Raw genomic sequence first — 24,550 nt, 5'->3', positions numbered from 1 at the left:
GCCGGGGCATGCGCAGGGCGGGGAGACCTTGGCGAGGTGGCGGAGGTGCTCGGCGGAGGTGAAAGCATTGGCTGAAAGGGAAGGCAAGGGGAAAAATGCAGAGCTGGAGCCGTGTGTACTACTCTGTGGCCAAGGTGAGGGCCGACTGGGTGGGGTCGTGCAGGGCCACAGGTATAAAGACGTCCGCTGACGAGGTCTGGGACGCGGCCTAACTCTGGCGGTGGTAGGCGAGGCCGGCGGCCTGGCGGGACCACCCCCGACCCCGCCTCTGTACCGGCTCAGCCAAAGCCGCGGCTGGGAGGAAACGGCTCATTTTTCGGCTGCCGCAGGCGGGAGACGGGGCTGTGGAGAGTCATTACGACCGGCAGTCACACACATCTCACCCCTCAGCCCGAGCCGAGGGAGCAGGCGGCGCACACACAGGCCGCTCCACCTTGGCGGAGGAAATATAAGCCGTCCTGGCCCCGTATTGCCTGCCTCTTTATATCTTCTGCCCTTTCTAATCTCAATCCAGGCCCTGGAGTGACGTAACTCTCTGCCGTGAGTGGGCAGCCTTGGGGCCACTGCTTAAAAGGCTCAGACACAGTCAGCCCCGACAGAAAAAATGGTCCTTGGAATTCTCTGAAGTCCCTTCATTGCTTGAGATTTCAGACTGAGTCCGTTGCTATCCCTCAGGCCGCCCAAGAGACTGGTATTTTTAGTTGCAGGGTGTTACTATCATGACAACTTTCCGTTTCATCAGTGTATCAACTACAGCCACATTGTATGTATATGAGATGTTGGCTGGTGTATTGATGGAGACTTTACAGGTAATGTAGGTATCAAACCCGCTTGTTTCAAAAGTGAGTAGCCAGAGTTCCAGAAACTTAACAGCTAGAGGTCACGCTGTTAGTGCCAGGCAGAACTGGGACTAAAACTCAGGACTGACATTTAATCTGCTGATCTTAGATCTTCTGTCCTCACCTCACGTACCGGCGTTGCCTTGAAATAGAGGGCATTAGTACATCAGTGTAGGTTTTGTCATCGCCTCCCATTTACCTGCTGTGATAGGAACTATTTGTTTCCTTTGTACCTCACTGTTCCTAGGAAACTGTTGCCATTCACATGTAGAGATTGTTGTAGAGATCATGGTGCAAATTGTAAAACTATAGTAGTGCCAGAATATGAGTACATTATTTTCTAAAGTTACTTTGTCTAATTTTCTGTTCCAAGTTGGAGCCCTGATGGCTCAGTGGTTAAGAGCTTGACTGCTAACCTAAAGGTCGGCAGTTCAATTCTACCAGCTGGTCCCTTTCGGGCAGTTTTACTCTGCCCTATAAGGTTGCCATGAGTTGGAATCAACTCCAGGGCAGCGGGTTAGTTGCTGGCTATGGAACATTAATAGATTGGTCTAGGTAAATACGGACTGTACGTACATGGGAGATTAGAGTTAGGAAACAAAAACGACAAGTACGAGAGGGTTGTCATAAATGTAGATTATTCAGGTACTTAGAACTTAAAACTTTAAGAGTTTTAATTATGACATTAAAATGATTACTGGCACTAAAAAGTAGTCATGCTTTCTGAAAACATAATAAAAGTTACACCGTTGAATACATTTCTTATTAGGGCAAGTATGAAGTGGTTTGTTGAATTTTCATAATAAAAATAGTGTGGCAAGTGAGATTGAAAAGTTTAAATGATTGTTGCTGTCAAAGGAGAAATTGATAGTATAACCTCTGTATTGCAATGGAACATAACAATCCTTATTTTTATTAGGTTTGCCTAAAATCATTATGTTTTCATTTATCCTGTATAGTAGTCATCGGTTTTGAATTTATATTTTACATGGTAGGAACTTTATTTTCTGTCTTCTAGAGAGGCCATTTCAGTCGAACATCTCATGGCCTACAGGGAGTTTCTGCAGTGCCTCTGAGAACTTACGCAGATCAACCAAGTAAGTACTTTGTTAGTAAAACTGTTTTTTCTCATATTAGTTGATAGTTCGTTTGTGTTTAAATGAACAAGAAAGTGAATATTAGAAAAACTAATAATGATCTGTTTTAGAATTCATCTGTTCATATATTCATTTGAATGTTTATTGAGCAACTAGTGTTTTCCAGACAGTGAACAAGGCAAAGCCCTGCTCTTCTGGAACTTATAGTATGGTGGTAAGAGACTAACAATACAAAAGTACAGATAAATATTTTGGGAAGTGATAAGTGAAACTTAAAGCAGGTCGTTGGGGGGAAAGGAGACTTTTTTTTTTTTTTTAAATTGTGCTTTAAATGAAAGTTTGCAAGTCAAGTCAGTCTCTCATACAAAAATTTATATACACCTTGGTATGTATTCCTAGTTGCTCTCCCCCTAATGAGATAGCACCTTCCTCTCTACCCTGTATTCCCTTTTCCAAATAGCTGTCTTCTGTCCCCCTCTACCTTCTCATCTCCCCTCCAGACAGGAGCTGCCCACATAGTCTCATGCATCTACTTGAGCCAAGAAGCTCACTCCTCACCAGTATCATTTTCTGTCTTACAGTCCAGTCGAATCCCTGTCTGAAGAGTTGGCTTTGGGAATGGTTGTTCTGGTCTTGGGGCCATGACCTCCGGGGTCCTTCCAGTCTCAGTCAGACCATCAAGTCTGGTCTTTTTATGAGAATTTGAGGTCTGTATCCCACAGAGGAGACTATTTTTGATAGGATGACAGGAAAGACCTTTCTGCGGAGATGATGTCTGAACAGGGATCTGAGTTAAGTGGGAGAGTAAAGAGGCTATTTCAGGCAGAGGGAAATAGGAGTAAGAAGGTCCGAGTGGGGAATTAGCTTGTGAAGTTTGAGGAATACCAATAATCAGTCAGGAAGACCCAGTGGATCACAGTTCTACCCTGGCACGAATGCAGCTGTCATGAGTTGGAATTGACTCGACGGCAACTGGTGGTTTTGCTACCAAAGATACTGATTTTGGTTGTTGAGATTATCTGTTGGACATACTGGATTCACTCATATAGGTTGTTAGTAAAATTGCATATGATGGCTTGAAGCTTTATCATAAAAACCATTGACTGGGATGAACCATGACCATCACCCTCCCTGCATTCTGTGAAATAATTTTATCCTGTATCCTTAATTATCTTCAAACCATTAGCATTTTGGATATTTTACTCTTAGAAGAAGGTGGTGAGATTCTGCTAACCATTGACCAGCAATGAGTGAGTGGTTTATCCTAGCTTTGAACAGGTCAAGAAATCCTTTTAAAAAAAATACTGGTTTGACAATGGGGAAAAAAGTTGGATCTAGTGTACCGATTTTTAAGGGGTCTTAGTGGTGCAGTGGCTAAGAGCTCAGCTGCTAACCAAAAGGTCAGCAGTTGAAATCTACCAGGCACTCCTTGGAAACCCTCTGGGGCAGTTCTGCTCTGTCCTGTAGGGTTGCTATGAGTTGGAATTGACCTGACGGCAACGGGTTGGTGGAGCAGTGGTTAAGCACTCAGCTGCTAACTGCAAGGTCAGCAGTTTGGACCTACCAGCCGTTATGTGGGAGAAAAGACCTGGCCATCTCCCATAAAGATTACAGCCTAGGAAACTTTTGGGATGGTTCTGCTCTATCCTGTAGGGTTGCTCTGACTCGGAATCAACTCAGCAGCACACAACAACATACTTATTTCCTCTAGTGTGTTTTTAATTGATGGGAATGTTATTTATTCTTTTCAATTCACAGAGCAGGAGAAATGTTAGATTTTCATTTTCATAGCTACAATTTAAAGACTTGCCATGACTAAATCTGTACGTTTGGAATCATTCAAAAAAGATTTATTCGGTACCTACTATTTATAGACAGTCCCAAGCAGGAACTTAGATTTTAATGGAATAGGCTAATTGAACGCTCCTGAGTCAGTTTAGTGATCCTTTGACATCGAGTAAATTGTAAATCCTTTAGTACCCATATATATAAAGTGTGTAAAGCTTTTGGGTGGACAAAGTAACAAGCATTTTATATACATATTTATATTTATCTGAGGTGTTCATTTAATGGCTGTTACTTCCTCAAGAATGGAAGCTTTATCAGGGCCCAGATTATGTCTGTTTTGTTAGCCCTTAATATGATTTCTGGCATACAGTAAGTACTCAGTACATATTTATTGAGTAAATAAGCCCTGGGACCATGTCTGTTTTAGTTACTGCTCTGGCCAGTATGGTGCGGCACAAAATAAGGACTCTGCAACAAAGATAATAACTGATGCACCGAGGGCTCTGTCTCAGGCACAGTCTTTAATCCACATGGCCATTCTACCAGATATGTACTGCTCTTGCTAAGTATCTCTTACATTCATTTAGTGAATTTGGTAATTCATGATAACTTCTTGTATCTCTTTTCCTGATCTTCATCTCTTTTTCTATTTTTTAAAATTTATTTTTAAAAGTTATCTTGGTTTATCTGCATTTTGATATGTACCTGTTTTTCCCAACTGTATTGTAAGGTTATTGAAAGTAGTGAAGAGTTACTCATAGGGTAGACATTCATAAATTACTTATTGATTTCATTCTGATAGTAAAACAGCATATTCTTGTCTTACTTGGAGTTCCTGATGACCCTGGAGATTATGGGATCATCTGAGTCTTCTCGGAAGGCAGTAGAACATAATGGTATACAGGCATAGGCTTCAGGATTTAAAGGTCTTGGTTTGAATCTTGGCTACCTCACTTACTAGTTGTGCAGCTTTGTGCAAGTTACTTAGCTGCTCCCAGCCTTATTTTCCACCCTGTGTTAAATGGGGGTCACTAGATCACACTCTCATGTATTCTTTGCTGAAAAATCTTTAGATACAGACTCTGCGCCTTTTTCTTCCTTTTAGTGCTTCCAAAAATTTTCATGGTGTTATGATGGAATGGTACATTAAGTATCTTCACTGAGAGGTGAACTATTTTGAGTTTTTGATACTTTCTATATTAAAAGAAAATCCAGTATTACACCATCAGTTAGAAAATAAAACCCTAGTTTCTTGGTTATTCTCTTTTATCTCTTGTTCACTTCTCCTGGCTTTGCTTACTAAAATAAGTTGTTTTCTAAACTAAATGTATTGCTCATTTTTAGTACCATGGGTTATGTATATTTGCATATCAATGACTAAAAATAAAAATACCTACTCAAAAGCTCAAAATCTAAAATATTTAATTCAGTTATGTAGTCATTAAAATGTTTTTGAAGAATTATAATAGCAAATACATACAAATTATACCAATATATAATGTCTTGTTATAGAAATGTGGGAAGAATATTTATATATGTGTACACAGAAAGAAGTATCTATATGTACATTTAAGTACAGACATATGTATGCAGGCACATATATTCATAGAAGACACAACTATAGATACTCTTCAGACAAAACCAAACACTTTTATGAGATTGGTTTTCAGGATTTGAAGGCTTAGGACCTTAGTCTCGTGAGACAACTCAGTCAATTGGCATAATATAGTTCACAGAGTTCTTGTACTGCATCCTAGTGGAGTGAGTAGCATCCGGGGTCTTTAAAAGCTTGCAAGTGGCCATTTAAGGTACAACTACTGGTCTCTACTAGTCAGGAGCAAAAGAGTAAGAAGGTGGCCAAAATCTGAGAGAAGAAACAAGTCTACTAGTTTGCTAGCCTACATGAGCCACAGCCTCATCTACCCTGACACCAGAAGAACTAGATGGTGCCCATGTACCAATACTGACCGTTCTAACCAGAATCACAATAGAGGGTCTTGGATAAAATGGGATAAAAATGTAGAACAAAACTCAAGTTCTTAAGAACGGTCAGACTAGCGGTACCACTCGAGACCAGAGAATTCCCTGAAACTGTCACCCTGAGACACTGTTTAAATCTGGAACCAAAACTATTCTCCTGAGATCAACTTTCAGCAAAACAGCAAAGTGGCGTACAAAATAAAAGATACTACCTGTAAGTATTGTATTCTTCTAAAAAACCATCTATATGAGATCAAAAGGTTAATGTTTACTTTAAACAAAGATAAGGATGCAGGGAAACTGGAGTACCGGAGATGGAACAGCCAGGATACGTTTAAAGAGAATATTGACACAATGTAAAAAGTGTAACTAATGTCACTGAACAATTTATATAGAAATTGTCAAATGGGAACCTAGTCTAATATGTAAACTTGCACCAAAAACAAAATATAATTTTTTTTTAAGAATATAACATTTTTATGACAAAATCTAAATTTTATAAAAATTGGCATTTAAAAAGATTGGCAGGAATCTCTAAAAATGGTTCTCTCTGGGATATAAGGCATTATGATTATTTTTTGCCTTTCTGTGTTTTTTGTTTCAATAAACCTATATATTTTAATCGGAAAAGATGTTAAAATTCAGTAAAGAAACCCATTTTTGTAGCTTGTATTTACATTACTATGAAGTTAAAAATTGGAACTCAAATGAAGGGGTATTGTGTAGGTCATCATTTCATTCAAGTTTTAAAAATAAGAAATAAATTTTTTTATATGTTTATTTCTACACATGAATGAAGGAACCAAGCAGGGTGGCCAAAAATCACAAATGGATCAGTAAAAATTGATGTAATACTTTTTTCATGTGTTGGACTGACTTTATTTTTTTTCATGTATTGGGTAATCCTAATTATTACGCGGTATCTCAACCAAGGAGAATCAGTACTTTCATTTATTCAGCAGAATTCTTAGGTTTATGGATAATTGGGTTGAATAACTTAGATGTCTTCTGGTAGAGGCTCTGATTTTGTTCAGGAGGCCAACAGATGTTTTTGAATGCTGCCAGCACTCCTAGCCCTTAGGACGGAGAGAGAGAGAGTGGTATATGTGTGGGGGTACAGAATTAAAATTGTCATCTTCATAGGTCAGAATGTATCTGCCACATGCTTGAGTACATACTATGTATGTTCCAGGTACCAAGCTATTTACATAAATTATCTGATTTGATCTGTATTACAACTGTGTGAAACAGATTTTTTGTGGTCTTTATTTTGCAGGTAAAGCACTGAAGGGTGAGGCAGGTTAAATAACTCATTTAAGGTCACATAGCTAGTAATTATAAAGCTTGATTATTGCACTTGAGGATTTTGGTTTATGGTGGTTGAAATTAAGGAGTGGAATAATACTGAATAATGGGAAAACCACTGGAAGTAGAGTAAAAAATTGATTTCTTTCTTGTCTTTGCCACTTACATGCTAGATAACCGTGGGCAAGTTAACTGAACTCCCTGAACCTCTTATTTCTTTATCTGTGAAATGATCATATTTACACTGCCCTTACCTTCCTCATAGGAAGTTCTGGAGAATCAAACATGAGAACATATGTGGATGTGTGTTATAAACTGCTAAATGCTAGACTAATGGGGGTTGTAAGGCTAAGAAGAGGAAAGGATGAGGGATATAACTGTCTCCCAATTCTTAAAAGTCATTGTTGCTTTATTTGAAGTTGAATCAAGAAAGGGAATAATTGAACTTATTCGTACATTTGTATTGCAATTCTTATATTTGTAGGCTGCTGATGAAAGTTAATTTTTAATATTTTATCTTTATATGCTAAATACCTAGGATAGTTAATTAAATATTCTGGCTAGCCTACTATCTCAAGATATACAAAATTGATTCATATTCAAATAATGTTCAAAATATAGGGAAGCTTATTTTTCTGGTATTTTAGAAGTTAAGGACCTGAAAGGGAAGAAGGGGTCTAAAATTTATTTAAAACACAAAGATATTATATAAAATTATTTAATCCAAACATCAGTCACTTAAGGCAGTGTTATTATTATTCTTGTATTACAGAAAAGTGAAGCCACTTGGTCAATGTCACATGATTAGGAAGTGGTAGAGCTGCGATCTGAAGCCAGATATATCAGATTCTAAAGCTGAGGCTCTTCCCATTATTCAGGCTGTTTTCTGGAGGGTTAGTGTCACTCAATGCCTGTCATTTATCCTTAAATACACCTATACAGCTCAGCAGATGAATGGGGAGACAAAATGTGGTACATACATACAGTGGAATATTATTCAGCCATAAAGAGAAATAAAGTCCTGATATGTGCTACATGCAACATGGATGAACATTGAAAACATTATGCTGAGTGAATAAGTCAGTCACAAAAGGACAAATGTTGTATGATCTCACTTACATAAAACATCTAAAATAGGCAAGTGTATAGAAACCGAAGTTTATTAGTGGTTGATAGGGGTGGGCAGGAGGGAGGGGGAAAGGAAGACTCAATGTTTAATGCTCAATGCGTCTGTTAAGGGCGATGGAAAACTTTGAGAATGGGTAAGAGTGATGGTTGAACATGATAAACATAATTAATGTCGCTGAACTGTCCACGTGAAGATTGTTGAAACACCTAGTATTTTGTTATGTATAAACTTACTACGGACAAGACAAAACAAACAAGCCTCTACAGAATTTAGCAAGGTCAGTAGATTCAAGGCACGTATACAGAACTCAGTTTTATTTATATATACTGTAATGAACAAATGGAAAATGAGATTTAAAAAATGATGCCATTTTCAGTAGCATCAAAGAACATCAGATACCTAGGAATGAAGTAGTACTGTGTAGAAAATGTAGGTTATTTGTGTTTACTTAGAGGTTTAAATATCAGAAGGTGTTTTGTTTGTTTTTCAAGTGAGCTGTTTTTAGTAAATGTTAAGCAATTTAGTATTTTATATCAATTTGCTTTTATTGTAGTTGATGCCGATGTAACAGTGATAGGTTCTGGTCCTGGAGGATATGTTGCTGCTATTAAAGCTGCGCAGTTAGGCTTCAAGGTAAGGTCTGCCCTCACACTAGATGTTGATTCATTTTTATTTAGACGGAGTTGATCATGTTCACAAAATATTTCATAGGTGAAAGTATAATAGATAATTCCTTAACTCTCTGTAGTATGTTTAATCCTGAGACTAATGGAAAGAGGATTTGTTTGGTTGTAGTATTTTCATGGGATGGAAAGGAGATCCATTGTTTTTTCCTTCTTCCCAATACTTATTATTTTTCTAATCACACTTTGGAAGATACAGTGCTAGAACTAAAAGTGGCATTCGGTAACGTTAAACAGAAATATATATTAGAGTAACTTACTTTTGAATTAGCCTGAAAGAGTTTAGTATAATTCAAATGATAAATTATAAAGGGCTGTATATTTTAGTCACTGAAAAACACAGCTTGAGAAGCATGTTTTGCAGAAGAGTTAAGGAAAATGCATTTGAAATTTTTAACGGACGGGAACATTATAGGTTTTGTGCTGTTAAATGTTTTCTTTGGTTGTAGACAGTCTGCGTTGAGAAAAATGATACACTTGGTGGAACATGCTTGAATGTTGGTTGTATTCCTTCTAAGGTGAGCATATGTTTTGTACAGTGCAGCAGTGTTTCATTAGCTACCAGCTAGAAAGATATGTTGAAGCTAGAATGAATAATGTAGTTATTTAAAAAACAAACTCACAGATGATAAAAACAGTTTTCCTTTATAAAACTTAGACTCTCCAGCCTGCCACATATTCCTGAAATAGTTCCTTATCTCACTGCCTGGGCTTTCCATTCAGAAAAACACTGACATTCCAATTTTTTCTCTTTAGCTTCCCTTTACCAGTGCGAAGAATTAGGTAGTAAATTCTTCTTTTAGGTCCTTCCTTTATGTATGTAAACGTGATTGCCTTTTTCATGCGCCACCCTGAAGTATGTGCTTATTCCTTTGATTTTTCAGAAAGTCAACAAGTCTTCATTTTTGTTTGTCGACTATCTTTTACATGATTATTGTTTGTGTTAGATTAATTACCTAAGAGCAAAAACTGGTATGTAGTCCTGTGTACTATTTCACAGAAAGAATGTCATAAGTGTTTTTTTTTGTTTTTGATTGTGTATAGTCTGCTTATGAACGTTCGATAATTTTATCTTTTTATTTCCTCTAGGCTTTATTGAATAATTCTCATCTTTACCACATGGCTCATGGAAAAGATTTTGCATCCAGGGGAATTGAAAGTAAGTGTACTTTTCATATTTAACACTATTATCAGCCATGCTGGCCAGGTGGTTAAGTGCTAGGGCTGCTAACCAAAAGGTTGGCAGTTTGAATCCACCAGGCACTCCTTGGAAACCGTATGGGGCAGCTCTGCTCTGTCCTGTAAGGCCACTGTGAGTCGGAATTGACTCGACGGTAACGGGTTTGGTTTTTACCAGCTATGCTTGACTTGACTTTGTGGCTAAAGACTTATGTTTATGTGTGATATATGTTTAGCGAGAGAAGATTAAGATAAAGAATCTTGAAAATGTAGAGAGAGCCACTTAATGACTGAAATCCAGGTTTCCACCATTGACATTTTCTGTCTTATGGCTACTTTTGCATGCACGAAATTCCACTTTATTTTTCTGAAGAGTCAGTTTTCACTTTCCTGAATCCTCGAGTTCACTTGGAAGGCTGGGTCCCTAAGTGATAGGGACAGATAATGGAAGAAAGCTCTCAGTTCTTGGTTGTGAAAAGAGCAGAGGAGAGAGGGGTGAGGTATAGTGAAAAAAGAAATAGTACATTTTATAACATTTTAATTTGGTATATCTATCTCCTGTTCTTGAATGGGAGTTCCAGAATACTTAATAATGCTCATGAGGAACCTGTGCATAGATTAAGAAGCAGTCATTCAAATAGAACGAGGGGATACTGTGTGGTTTAAAGTCAGGAAAGGTGTTCGTCAGGGTTGTATCCTTTCACCATACCTGTTTGATCTGTATGCTGAGCAAATAATCCGAGAAGCTAGAGTCTATAAAGAAGGGGCATCAAGATTGGAGGAAGACTCATTAACAGCCAGCGTTATACTGATGACACAATTTTGCTTGCTGTAAGTGAAGAGGACTTGGAGCACTTCCTGATGAAGATCAAAAACTACAGCCTTCAATATGGATTATACCTCAGCATAAAGAAAACAAAAACCCTCACAGCTGGACCAATAAGCAACGTTATGATAAATGGAGAAAAGATTGAAGCTGTCAAGGATTTCATTTTACTTGGATCCATAATCAACAGCCATGGAAGCAGCAGTCAAGAAATCAAAAGACAGTTTACACTGGGCAAATCTGCTGCAAAAGACCTCTCTAAAGTGTTGAAAAGCAAAGATGTCACCTTGAAGACTAAGGTGCATCTGACCCAAGCCATGGTGTCCTCAGTTGCCTCATATGCGTGTGAAAGTTGGACGATGAATAAGCAAGACCGAAGAAGAATTGACGCCTTTGAATTGTGGTGGTGGCGAAGAATATTGAATATATTATGGATTGCCTAAAGGATGAACAAATCTGTCTTGGAAGAAGTACAACCAGAATGCTTCTTAGAATCGAGATTGGTGAGACTACATCTCACATACTTCAAACATGTTGTCAGGAGGGATCAGTCCCTGGAGAAGGACATCATGCTTGGTAAAGTAGAGGGTCAGTGAAAAAGAGGAAGACCCTCAACGAGATGGATTGATACAGTGGCTACAACAATGGTCTCATGTATAACAACGATTGTGAGGATGGTGTAGGACTGGGTAGTGTTCCGCTCTGTTGTATATAGGTTGGCTATGAGTTGGAACCGATCCACAGCACCTAACAAGAACATTTCCTGTCATCGTTTTGGGCTGTTTTCATTTCCATCTTTCCTCTCCAGCTGTTGCTGTTGACCAGTACTTGGAAAAAGGCAGTCTGTTCCAGAGAGGGTCTCAAACACACCTTGGAGTATTACTCTTCCTTCATTTTTTTTTTTTTGCATGAGTAGGCTTCCAAAAGAAGGAGCTGCAGTATAAGCAGTCCAGTCGATGAGGGGAGATGCATGTGCACTAAAGCAGATATATTAAATTAGATGAAAAATGAAATGATGTAAGGAAAGAAGAGAGAGAAGGGTAGTCAAGAGCCCTGCATTGTAGGCAGGGCTTCATCTTCAAGCTCTGTGTCCTTGGGTAAAGCAGAAATCTCTCAGGGCCATTGTTTCTCATCTCTGAGGTCAGCGTCGTTTGCATGAGCTGATTTCGAAGATACCCTACTTACCTTTAAAATTCTATTGAGCATTTTTATCTTACATTACTGTTTTGGAGTTCTCTTCTGAGTTAAATGAGTAATTAAAATTTAGTTTATTAAAATAAATTCTTTTGTATTAAGCTTCTCCGTTGGAATTTTTCAAATGTGTATTTTTATTAGTTTTTATTTCATAAAATTTAGCATTTGTCATGATTTAAAATTGAGGTGATACTTTGCCATTTCTACTTAAACCTCTTCTAGACTTTTCACCATCGTAAGGTGTTTGGAGACTATTTTGTAACCGAAACCCTCCAAACCCACAGCTGTCGAGTTGATCCCAGTTCATAGCAACCCTACAGAACAGAGTAGAATTGCCCCATAGGATTTCCAAGGCTGTAAATCTTTACATAAGCAGACTGCCACATCTTTCTTCTGTGGAGTGGCTTGTAGGTTTGAACCGCCGACCTTTCTGTTTGCAGCTGAGCACTTTAACCACTGCACCACCAGGGCTTCTTGTGTTGTTACAGTAGTGTATACTGTTTTAGTTTCGATTGCTTTTCTTCTGCAAGTGGATTTCTTACAGTGTTTGATAGGTCTCATTAATTTTGATAGGCTGTTGCTCTTTTTTCAGCTATGATAATTACATCATTTATTAAATTAAAAAAAATTAATACTGCATTTTATACAGTTCTGTAAACATTAGAGTAATGCAAACAGTTAAGTACTTGGCTGCCAACCAAAAAGTTGGCAGTTGGAGTCCATCCAGAGGTGCCTTAGAAGAAAGGCCTGGTGATCTCCTTTTGAAAAATCAGACACTGAAAACCCTGTGGAGTACAGGTCTACTCTGACGCGTGAGGAGGCGCCGTGAGATGGAATTGACTGATCTATAGTAACTGGCTAAAAGCGTTAGGCATAAATTTTCCAGACCCCGATTAGGGAAAAATATCACATGTAGCTTCAAGAATTTAGATAAAGACTAAAAATTTATTTAACAAATTACAGTGCCTGAAGTTCGCTTGAATTTAGAGAAGATGATGGAGCAGAAGAGTACTGCAGTAAAAGCTTTAACAGGTGGAATTGCTCACTTATTCAAACAGAATAAGGTCAGTGTGTTTAATGTTCCGATTTCTGGTTTATTTTATATGCACATTAAATATTGCTCTGTGCTAATAGAGTGATGGTATTTGGTTGTGACTGCTAGGGGATATTTTAATTTACAACACTGTGGTAACCTGAAATAGCTTTCTCTGACATATATAAGGCTTGTTTTTTGCTGCTCAATGTGTAGCGTTACTAAAGAAGGAAGCATTTTGTATTTGATAAATTTATTTAATACGGTAAATTTTCCTGTTATTCATGTTTACCAAAAAATAGTTTAAAATTTGTGATTTTATAAACATTATTTTATAAAGGTTGTTCACGTCAATGGATATGGGAAGATAACTGGCAAAAATCAGGTCACTGCTTCTAAGGCTGATGGGAGCACTCAAGTTATTGATACAAAGAACATTCTCATAGCTACAGGTTCAGAAGTTACTCCCTTTCCTGGAATCACGGTATTTATGCTTTATAATTTACAACTGTTACAACTTTCCTTTAAAAATACATTTTTGTAAATTAATATATGCTATTTATGAATTTTGAGAGATTTTTGACTGAAGTACTGTATTTTGACAGTCAGTCACTTCGGGGAGTTGCCTGTCTTTATTCTGCAGCGATTTGGACCAGATATAGAATACTTTGTGTTAAGATATATTTGAATTCAACGTGAAGTTAAAATTGGCCATTTTGTTTTGAAACACCAAATGATAAAATTTTAAAAGTATCATTTTAATGGGATTTGACAAAATTTGGCATACGGATAGAAGTCGGAGATAAATATCTCAAAACAAGTAAATGACAATATTTTTAGTGATTGTACTACATGAGGTCACAGATTACAGTTGTTAAGTTTTTCCAAGTAGTATTGATTGTGTCTTTTGTTTTCCTTATAGATTGATGAAGATACGATAGTGTCATCTACAGGTGCTTTGTCTTTAAAAAAAGTTCCAGAGAAGATGGTTGTCATTGGTGCAGGAGTAATAGGTGTAGAATTGGTAAGTGGCTTCTTTCTGTCCGCTGTTATCTCCATGGAGTTGGAAGGGACTGAAAGGTCGTCTTCTTAATTTTTTGCTTATTAACATCTCAGGCAGGTCAACATTCAGTTTTGCTTGAACACTTCTAGTAATGAAGAGTTCACCTTTTTTCAAGAAAACTTTATGTGCTAAATCATTAGAGTGTTTTTCTTTGTTTGAAATTTACTTCCCTCTATCATCCACTCTTTCTGTTCCATATAATTAGTCTCCTCTTTTTTTTTTTTAACCTGACAGCCCTTCAGATATTTGAAGACCGCTCTTAGGTTGAGCAAACTGCATTCCAGATAAAGACTGTGCTCCTTACTTTGACTTACATGATCTGGCTCCCCTCCATTCTCATCTAAATCCTTCTTGACTTTGGCTTTAGAAATGTCAGACTATTTTCAGTTCCCTGAATACTCCATGCTGTTTCTCTCTTCTTCCTGCAGTGTTCTCCCTTCTTGTTCATATGGCAACTTAAATTTCTAATGACCTCTTCTTCCCTCCATTTTAGTAGTCTTCCCTAGGGCAGTTGTACCTTAATGATTGCATTGCTCTGCCTCTGAAATAGTTACACCTAGTCCTCACTTATTGGTATGGTTAGGTTCCAAAGGCCAGGCTGTTATGTGAAAACCAGCATTGTGCTCCAGGCCTACACATGGACCCTCACACCTTGCCGCCACCGTTCTGCTCTCTTGGCCCCAGAAACGGGCCTCAGCGATGGGCGGCTTCTGGGTCTGCTGGCAGGTGAGGCCTGGCCACGTGGGCCTGGCAGAGGCTGTGGAGATAGCAGAGAGGCCTCTTTGGAAGAAGAGACTTCCGAGTCCCTCGCCCAATTCCTGCGGCCCTGGCTTCTGCTGCTCTTGCCCAGCCTCCGTGCCTCCTGTGCAGCCCACATGCCCTGTACTCGCAGGCCAGCATGGCTCCTTCACCCAACCTGGGTAGTACAGACACCTGGAGGCCCACGTGACCTCACAAACCTCACCCTCCTCCTCCCCCTCTTGCCTTGGTTCCTGGGTAATGCACAAAATAGAGAGGGGATTTTTTACTGTTGTCACAGATGCGAAATGTCAGAGAATGAGATAGTAAGTGAGGAAGGAGTAGGTATAATTCAGACATTCCACTTTGTAACCACAACCTTTCTTTTCTCTTTTGCTCAGTTACTCTTCGTACACAGGCTTTTCAGTTTACTAGGTTTTCTAGTCTATAGATCCCTCTAGTTTTCCCGTATTTGCCCTTTCTCACCTTAATACTACATTCCTGATCAGCTTAGATTCCATAGTCCATTACTTTAACCACTTTTTTTTCAAGTGTCCTTGAGTCGTTTGCCTCACCGTTAACTCACCTCCTTGACATAGCTCCAGTCCTGGTTGAATTTAGCTGTCTACATTTTTTAATACTGTACCCAGGCTATTGACTGCCCCTGGAGAAAAACATGCAATTTGCAGGTTGGTGCCTGTATGAATTCTTGGTCAGGAACTCAGCCTTGTTGACAATCTCATTGTTTTTCTAGCTGGTACCCTTTCCTGGTCCTTGAAATGGCTGTTTCATTTCCCATTCTTCTCAGACTTCTGCCACTGCGCTGTCTTTCTCTGCCCACAGATGACCTTGTCTCTTAAATATTACAAAATATGACATATCAGGTGACAGCTTCCTCAATCTGATGCCCTGGATTTGAAAATGTCTTACCTGTCGTTACACTTGTTCTTTTTGATCTTCCTACCTGTTCTTTGTTGGACATCATCTCCTGCCATCTCGGAGACTTGGTTTTATGATTTATAGTCTTTATTTCTTTTATTTTTCAGTCTTCAAACTTCTACTGCTTTCTCATTTACATTTAAGCATGCCTGTATGTGTGTGTCTGTGTTACGCACACTTGCTCAGATGCATTCACACTCAGGCGCAGGTTTGTGTACATATAAAGAATCCTTCTCTCTACTCCACGTTCCTCTCCAGTTACTTTTTCCCTCTCCCCGCTTCACAGCCAAACTTCTTGAAGTAGCTGTCCGCACTCTATTGCATGAACTTCCACTCCTCAGTTCATGGCTTCTTGTGCCATTAAATTACTCATGACAAGGACACAGATAGACATATTGGTCAATCCATTGGACTGTTTTCTCCACTGTTGTATTTGGAAATAATCAGCATTGCTCATTTTCTTGGTTTTGAAACTCTTTCCTCATCTTCTCTGATTCTGTACTGTGCTGGTCTTACATCTACCCTTTGGGGTGACCCTTATCCATTTTCTATGCAAGTGCCCCTTTCTCAGCCTTCCTTATCATTATTAGCATTACTCGAGATTCTGTTCTAGGGTTCTATCCCAGATCCTTTTTGTCTTTCCACAGAATATTCTCCTCACCCCCACCTCAGTTACCCAAGGATTCACAAATACCTGCATCCTATTCCTCTCTTGTCTCTGGACTTTTATATCTGAATGTCTACCAGCATTTCTATTTGTATGTCTCACAGGTGCTCGATTCAGTAAATATATAACTTAACCCCCCCAAACAAACAGAACCTCCTTATTATGTGACATTCCCCATCTCAGTGATTGGTACCATCAATGTAGGGGTGTAATCGAGAAGTTTGGGAGTTATATGTGACTTGATGCCCATGGCTTTATGCCCCACATTCAGTCACTGGGGTCCTGATGTGAATATACCCACTTCTTTTCATTCATACTACTTAGACCCTAGCTCAGGCCAGCTCCGTGTCTTGCCCTAGCTTTCCCTGGCTTTTTTCATCTTTTTCTAATCTATTCTCCCCATAGTGGCTGGAGTGATCTTCTTATAACACACATTTAATTATGTCCTTTCCCTGCTTATCCTTTAGTGGCTCACTGTTCCATTTAGGATAAATCCAAACTCTTCATTGTTGCTTAAAAGCCAACATGATTTGACCCAGTTTATCTCACTAGCCTCATTTCTAGCCTTCTCCCCCTCAAACTATGTCTGGGTGTATCAAAATATCAGTTCCTGAAAAAGTCTTGCTCTCTCTTCCCTGCAGGCCTGCCTTCTGCTTGGAGCATTTCCTCCCCTCCACCAGTCCTGTACTTCTGTGAGCCCTTCCCAGACCACCTAGGTGTTAGGTGCTTTTGCTGTGTGTTCAGCTGCATTGCACTGAAGTGCTTCGTATTTATTCTCACTTTTTTTATATTACCTGTTCATTAAATCATAAAGTCTGTGAGGGCAGAGAGAATGCTGTTTCACTCTATATCTAGGGTTTAACACAGTACCTGATAAGGAGTCCTGGTGACACAGTGGTTAAGTGCTTGGCTGATAATGGAAAGGTCGGTGGTTCGAAGCCACCTAGCAGCTCCATGAGAAAAAGGACTTGGAAATCTGCTCCTGTAAAGATTACAGGCTAGAAAACCCTGTGGAGCAGTTCAGCTCTTGTCACATGGGGTCACTATGAGTCGAAAGTGACTCGAAAGCACCTCACAACAACGATAGTACCTGATAGAGAATAAGAAGTACTCACATGCTACTTCTTATTACTGTTATTACTATTACTACTCAATAAACATTTGTTGACAGAATAAATACCAAAAACTTAGAAGTTACTTTTTTAGTGAAGACTTCTTTCTTCTGTCTAGAGAAGCTTGGGTATTTCCTTCTTCCAGTCCTTAGTATACTGTGTCACCATCTCTGTAGCACTTAATAATAACAATATGTTGCATTTATCTGTTCATGTGTGTATCTCCTATAAGACCATGAGCTCCCTGAAGTCAGGAATTGAATTTTATTGATATTTGAATCTCCATTGCCTGCCTTAATGCTTAGTACTTAGATCTTGTAGATACCAGATCCATTAGTTTGTCATCCTTTTTGATCAGTCTGAAATACTCTGAATCGTGGAGAGTACTTCTTTGATATGCATAACGTAATTCTTGTAACGTAATTCCTTAATGAAGATTGTTAATTAAAAAAAAAAGATATTCTCAGTTAAAATTACAATTGAATGAAAAAAATTAATATTTCTACCTCCTTGAGAAAATAAAATACAAAGCAAGTTTAATATTTTACAAACATAAGTAATTAGTACCACTAAGAGCCTACTTCCTCCTCTTCAGAAACTTTGCACTTGCTATTCCACTCTTCCTGGAACATTCTTTCCCCAATTATCTGTATACAGGCAGTCCCTGGGTTATGAATGTCTGACTTACGACTCATGCTTGCCGTTTACTGTTATGTAAATTTGTCCTCAGTTTGAAATGATCGAACCAACCCTTACTCAGCCTCTACTTGTGACAAATTCTTCATCACAGTCACGTTCGCTTGCTGCGTGTGCAGCTTTTAAGTGATTGAAAAAGGCTTCGAGGCTTTTCTTGCACTAAAGTAAGGCTAAATAAGAACCATATGCACATGTTCTGACTTACCTACAGATTCAGCTCTTAAAGACTTAAAGACAGTTAGGAATGGATCTCGTTCGTAACCCGGGGAATGCCTGTAGTTTACTCCGTTTCAAGTCTTTGCACAAGTGTCACTCCCGGTGAGACTTTCTCTGACCATAGTGTTGAAAATTGCAACCCTTCTCCCTTCACTAATTCTCTTCTACACTTCTGTTTTTTTTTTTTTTTCATAGCACTTTATTATCCTCTGACACGAATTGTACTTACTTGTCTGTCTCCCCTATCGGAATATAAGATCCCTGAGGTCAGGGATTTTTGTTTTGTTCACTTTTGTATCCCTAGCACCAAATAATGATGCCTAGGACACAGTAACCAAAAATCGTTCCCGTTGAATCAGCTCTGACCCATAGCAACCCTATAGGACAGAGTAGAACTGCCCTATAGAGCTTTCCAAGGCTGTAATCTTTAAGGAAGCAGACTGCCACATCTTTATTCCTTGGGGCTGCCAGTGGGTTTCAACTGTCATCGTCTTGGTTAGCAGCTGAGTGCTTAGCCACTGTGCCACCAGGGCTCCAGGACATAGTAGGTGCTCAATAAATGTTGAGTGAATATATTGAGTTATATATATTTGTTACAGTGTTAGTTTTAAACCTCAGCGCTTCTAATAGGAACATATTAGCAAAATAAGAAAATATCATTACTGAAGATGATTTAGTAAAAATTTGCTATAGAAATCTTTATTTCTGTTTTTAATGATAATTTTTTTTTATGGTTATTTACAGGGTTCAGTTTGGCAAAGACTTGGTGCAGATGTGACAGCAGTTGAGTTTTTGGGTCATGTTGGTGGAATTGGAATTGATATGGAGATATCTAAAAACTTTCAACGCATCCTTCAAAAACAGGGATTTAAATTTAAATTGAATACAAAGGTTACTGGTGCTACCAAGAAGTCAGATGGAAAAATTGATGTTTCGTAAGTACACTGCATTTGTTTTTGATATATGCTTGTCTGTGTGTTTCTTTAAGAAAAACAAGTTTTAAAATCAGATTAACAAATTTCATTTTTTTGGTAACTCGAGACCGTGCTACTGCTTAACATAGCTTAATGTTGCTTATCAAATTAGTCCGTTGAAGTACATGATTAAGTTGATGGTAGAAAAATTAAACCATTGTTGTTATTATTGTAATGTATCTCTTCAGTGTATACATTTGAAATTTTCAAACTCCCAACATTTAGTAAGATTAATTAAATATTTCTAGGCAGCTATATGGAGAAATCCGTAATAATGACTAGTATTAATTGGATTGCCTGGTATGTGCCTAGCACTCTATTTCTTAAATACTTACATAATTCAGTGAAATAATTTGCCTAAAGTTACTCAGCTAGTGAGTTGCAGAGCCAGGACTTGAATGTGGGTCTTTCTGACTCCCTGACCTATGTTTTTAACTACTGTGCTTTACAAGCTGTTTTTGTGAGGTTTTAATCAGGGTTTCAAACTGGTTCTTAACCAGTTCAGTCGTGACACTGGAACAGACCCGAATTTGTAAAATTTGAGTGAACTGGAACCATAACCAGAATGGGAAAAATTTTGGGTCAAAGCCCTGTTAAAAACTTAATCTCCCTATTAGGAAACAAGGGCAGCATACATGTTGCATAGCAACCAAATCTCTTGCCCTTTGAATGAATTTTGCACAGCTGGAAACACTGGTGCCCTGCTCAGCCTACCGTGCTGCTTTGAATATGTGTTGCCCTCCTCATTCCTGCCAATAATCCAGTCTCATGCATCATTACAAGTTTTCCATTCCAGGTCTTCAGCCCATAATTATTCCCATTCCGGTTATCCAAATTGTAAAAATTAGAATCTGTTCCGGTTTTGCTTTATTGGCTATAACTGAACTGGTTTGAAGCCCTGGTTTTAATGGTAGATCTCTAGTGGGTGTGTGTGTTTTTTCATTGCCTAATCCTTGTTATGTTTATAATAAACTTTGTTAGAAATATCAACACTTGAGAAGTCTCTGGTCTTAAATTTCTAGTTAAATGAACTATTTATGTAGATGTGTATTTAACAGTAATACACTGTTCATTATGTAGTATTGAAGCTGCTTCTGGTGGGAAAGCTGAAGTTATCACTTGTGATGTACTCTTGGTTTGCATTGGCCGACGACCCTTTACTCAGAATTTAGGACTGGAAGAGCTTGGAATTGACCTAGATTCCAGAGGTAGAATTCCAGTGAATACCCGATTCCAAACTAAAATTCCAAAGTAAGTTGGATAATTATCTGCATTTGCAATAATTTTAGAATTTATTTCAAATATCACTTTTTTGAAAATAGACTCTTGTCGTATGTAAAAAATGCATTGACTTTGGGGAAGGATAGTAAACTTACAAGTATAAAATAAAAACTAATTAATTGAATTTTTTCGTTGACCAGAGATTAGAGATTGAACTCATTCATAGATCTTTGAAGAGCTGTATTTGCTTCATTTTTGGTGATCTAGTTTTTTTTTTTTGTAACTAGAAACTTTTTTTTGTTACCATGGTATAACTGAAGATGACTGTATCTAAGATTTTAAAAGTTCACTGTTTGTTTTGATCCCTGTGGTAGTATTTATGCTATTGGTGATGTGGTTGCTGGTCCAATGCTGGCTCACAAAGCAGAGGATGAAGGCATTATCTGTGTTGAAGGAATGGCAGGTGGTGCTGTGCACATTGACTACAATTGTGTGCCCTCAGTGATTTACACACACCCTGAAGTTGCTTGGGTTGGCAAATCAGAAGAGCAGTTGAAAGAAGAGGTAATTCTGAACTTGGGCGATTTTATGCTGATCTGTAAATTAAGCTAATGACATTGGTGGTTGAGCAAAAGCATTTTTATTATTGCATCAATGTATTTTAATAACTGTAGAACATTATAGTTTAGTTTTTATATATATTTTTAAAATAATTTTGTGGTTGAAAGTACATACAGCAAAATTGACACTGAAGCCATTATCCTTTTTTTTCCTTTGTTGACATTATAAAGGGGATCATTCACTCCTTAGATTTATCAACAACAGTGTAGAGAAGGATAAGTTGCCTGTAGTTCAAAAATTAGTAATTCCAAAACTTTTATAATTTGGCTTTGAAATATAACCAGATGAATAGACATTTGCATTTGTTTGCATTTGCACCCAAGATTGATTTAGTCAGTATTTGGTCTTTCCTTATATATAGTCTATGAAGAATTGCCTCCTTGGGATTTATTTTCTGAACAAATGATAGATGATTTCACACTGGGCACGGACTTTTCCAGTGCTGATGTGAGTTGTCATTTTCTGTCTCACAGGCTATTGAGTACAAAGTTGGGAAATTCCCATTTGCTGCTAACAGCAGAGCTAAGACTAACGCTGACACAGATGGCATGGTGAAGATTCTTGGGCAGAAATCAACGGACAGAGTATTGGGAGCACATATTCTAGGACCAGTGAGTATTGTAAAACTAGAGAATTGCCATTAGGATTTCTGGAAGGCTTTGCCGTTTGGTAAATTAATTTTAAATCACCTGGTACTTAAATTGTGGGGTTATTAATTACTGGTAAAAGTTTTAAGATTATTCCTTTAAGACATACACCAGGTCATATCACTGCTTAAAAACCTCCATTGGTGCATCTCAAGTTCTGACTGTTGGCACTCAAGGCCCCACTGAATCTGCTTCTTCATATATTTTTGACTTCATCTCTTTCTGCTCTCCTCCTTTTGCTTAGTAATTCCAAGCCACATAAGCCTGCTCGCAGTTTTAGAACAAGCTTATTCATATCCTAGGGCTCTGTGCTTATAGTTCCTTCTGCCTAGAATTCTTTGTGTCCAGATCTTTGCATGGCTGCCTCATTATTCAGATCTTAGTTCAGATGTTGCCTTGAAGAGAAGCTTTTCCTGACCACTCAGTCTAAAGTATATGTCCCAGTTATGTAACAGTGATCTTATTATTTTCATTAACTTTATTTCATTTTCACAACATTTTAGCGATAAAGAAATTCTTCTGTGTGCTTGAATGGAGCACATAGAAAGAACCACTGAGTGATTGAGCTAGTAAGTGGTAGGATTTGAATCCATCCCCTCTGACTCCAGAGCCCAAGCTCTTAACTTCTGTTAAGTTTTTTTTTTTTTTTAAATATTTTGTTGTGTTTAAGGTGAAAGTTTACACAGCAAATTAGGTTTCCTTTTAACAATGCCTACACATACTGTTCAGTGATATTGGTTACATTTTTAACAATGTCATCATTCTCATTCATTCTGTTCTGGTTATACCATTTCCCGTACTTTAATTTCCCTGCTCTACTTAGAATAATTTTTAACCATTTGGCCTCATATAGACGATTTTTTAAAGGAGCTCAGTACTCGAGGGTGATATTCTTTTTTTATGAGCCAGTCTGTTATTTAACAAAAAGGTGACCTCAAGGGGGTAATTTTGGTTTAAAGTTTAAAGAATATCTCAGGGCTGTAGTCCTGGGGAGTCCTCTAGTCTCAACCAGTCAAGTCTGGACGTTTTAAGGATTTGAGTTCTGTTCCACATTTTTCTCCCATTCTATTAGGATCCATCTATCGTGGTGGCCGGGCACCATCTAGTTCTGATCTCGGTAGATGAGGACTCTGGTTTTGAGGACTATTAGTCGTGTAGACTAGTTTCTTCTTTGAGCCTTTGGTTTCCTTCTTTCTCTGTTGTTCCAGATAAGTAGAGACCAGTAGTTGTATCTTGGATGGCTGCTTGCAAACTTTTAAGACCCCAGACACTACTCACTGCATTGAGATATAGAGCGTAACACTTCATGAACTGTATTATGCTAGTTAACTGAGTTGTCCCACAAGACTGGTCTAGAGCCTTCAAATCCAGAAAACCAGTCTCCCAAGGTGTTGGGTTATGTCTAAGTAGTATCTGTAACTGTGTCTCATGGGTGGTTTATTACATATGTGAATATACACTTATGCACACACACCCGTACGTACATATACCTACAGTACATCTATCTGTGCACACATATGTATCCGTTTATTCATACTCATATGCATATATGCTTGTATGTATATTTGTCTAACCACACACACTTTTGGTTGTTGTTGATCTATTAAGCATTTCTTGAGGCAGGTTGTAACAGCAAACAAAAAAATTTTAGGCAATTTTAAGATTTAAAAGCCTGCTCTCTTAACCATCTGGTATTCTATTAGCATGTAGTTGTTTTTGCCATAGAAACAAAATTACTTCTTGGCTTATTATTTTAAAGGGTGCTGGAGAAATGGTAAATGAAGCTGCTCTTGCTTTGGAATATGGAGCATCCTGTGAAGATATAGCAAGAGTCTGTCACGCGCATCCGGTAACTATAACGCATACAGAAATAATGGTTACTAAAATTTCCTGACCCACAAGTACTTTGTCTTTGATTTTTAATTTCTTCTCTTGCAGACCTTATCAGAAGCTTTTAGAGAAGCAAACCTGGCTGCATCATTTGGCAAATCAATCAACTTTTAAATTAGAAGATTATATATATTTTTTCCTGAAATCTCCTGAGAGCTTTTGTAGAAGTCACATTTCTGAACAGGAAATGCTTACAGCTCCAAGAATTTCTAGGACTGTATTAAACTTTTGGAAGGTATTTAATAGGTTTGGACAGAATGGAGTAATCCCACATCTATATTTTAAATATACTTAATTATTTTATTTCAGTGCATTAATATTGCAGAAAAAAATCTACTTATAGTAGCATCCTGGAAAATTTCCATCAACCCCATGTTTTCATGCTGTTTATGAAAGTTTCAACTTCACTGAATTTATATTAAGTAGCTTTTATTCCTGATACAGTAAAGTTGAATTTACTTACACAATGGAACTGGAGTACAGTGTGTGAACAGCGTGTTTGAAGCAAAGTGATCAAGTTATTTTAAACTTGGATTTCATATTGGAAACAGAAGTTAGTCATTAAAACGAGTCAAATATGCGTAAACTGAACTGATGTAAATAAAAAATGTTCTCACTTGTTTTATTTAACCCCCAAGTTTTTGCAGCTTAGAGGCAGAATTTATTGTGTTTTAAGAGATTTTTAAGGTGCCGCCGTTGAGGTCTCCAAGTCT

General features: G+C 38.1%; 1 protein-coding gene across 1 annotated transcript; it reads left to right on the top strand.

Moving 5' to 3' along the window:
* DLD (dihydrolipoamide dehydrogenase) lies at positions 1-24,304 on the top strand. The gene is made up of 14 exons (XM_003407210.4): positions 1-134; positions 1,858-1,936; positions 8,692-8,771; positions 9,271-9,339; positions 9,911-9,980; positions 12,984-13,084; positions 13,394-13,537; positions 13,976-14,077; positions 19,229-19,419; positions 20,539-20,709; positions 21,054-21,243; positions 21,774-21,911; positions 23,707-23,796; positions 23,886-24,304. Exons 1-14 carry the CDS (start codon positions 96-98, stop codon positions 23,949-23,951), a joined length of 1,530 nt encoding a protein of 509 aa, XP_003407258.1. The 5' UTR covers positions 1-95; the 3' UTR covers positions 23,952-24,304.
* The last annotated feature ends 246 nt before the right edge of the window (positions 24,305-24,550 follow it).

This window comes from Loxodonta africana, chromosome 8, assembly GCF_030014295.1.
Source record: "Loxodonta africana isolate mLoxAfr1 chromosome 8, mLoxAfr1.hap2, whole genome shotgun sequence".
NCBI lineage: Eukaryota > Metazoa > Chordata > Mammalia > Proboscidea > Elephantidae > Loxodonta > Loxodonta africana.
The sequence above is the reverse complement of the archived record's forward strand: the minus strand, read 5'-3'. Positions and strand labels throughout refer to the sequence as shown.

Coding starts and splice junctions, on each gene's coding strand:
- DLD (XM_003407210.4), top strand. CDS start 96: ATGCAGAGCTGGAGCCGTGTGTACTACTCTGTGGCCAAG. Junction 135..1,857: donor TGTACTACTCTGTGGCCAAG/GTGAGGGCCGAC, acceptor TCTGTCTTCTAG/AGAGGCCATTTCAGTCGAAC. Junction 9,981..12,983: donor TGCATCCAGGGGAATTGAAA/GTAAGTGTACTT, acceptor AACAAATTACAG/TGCCTGAAGTTCGCTTGAAT.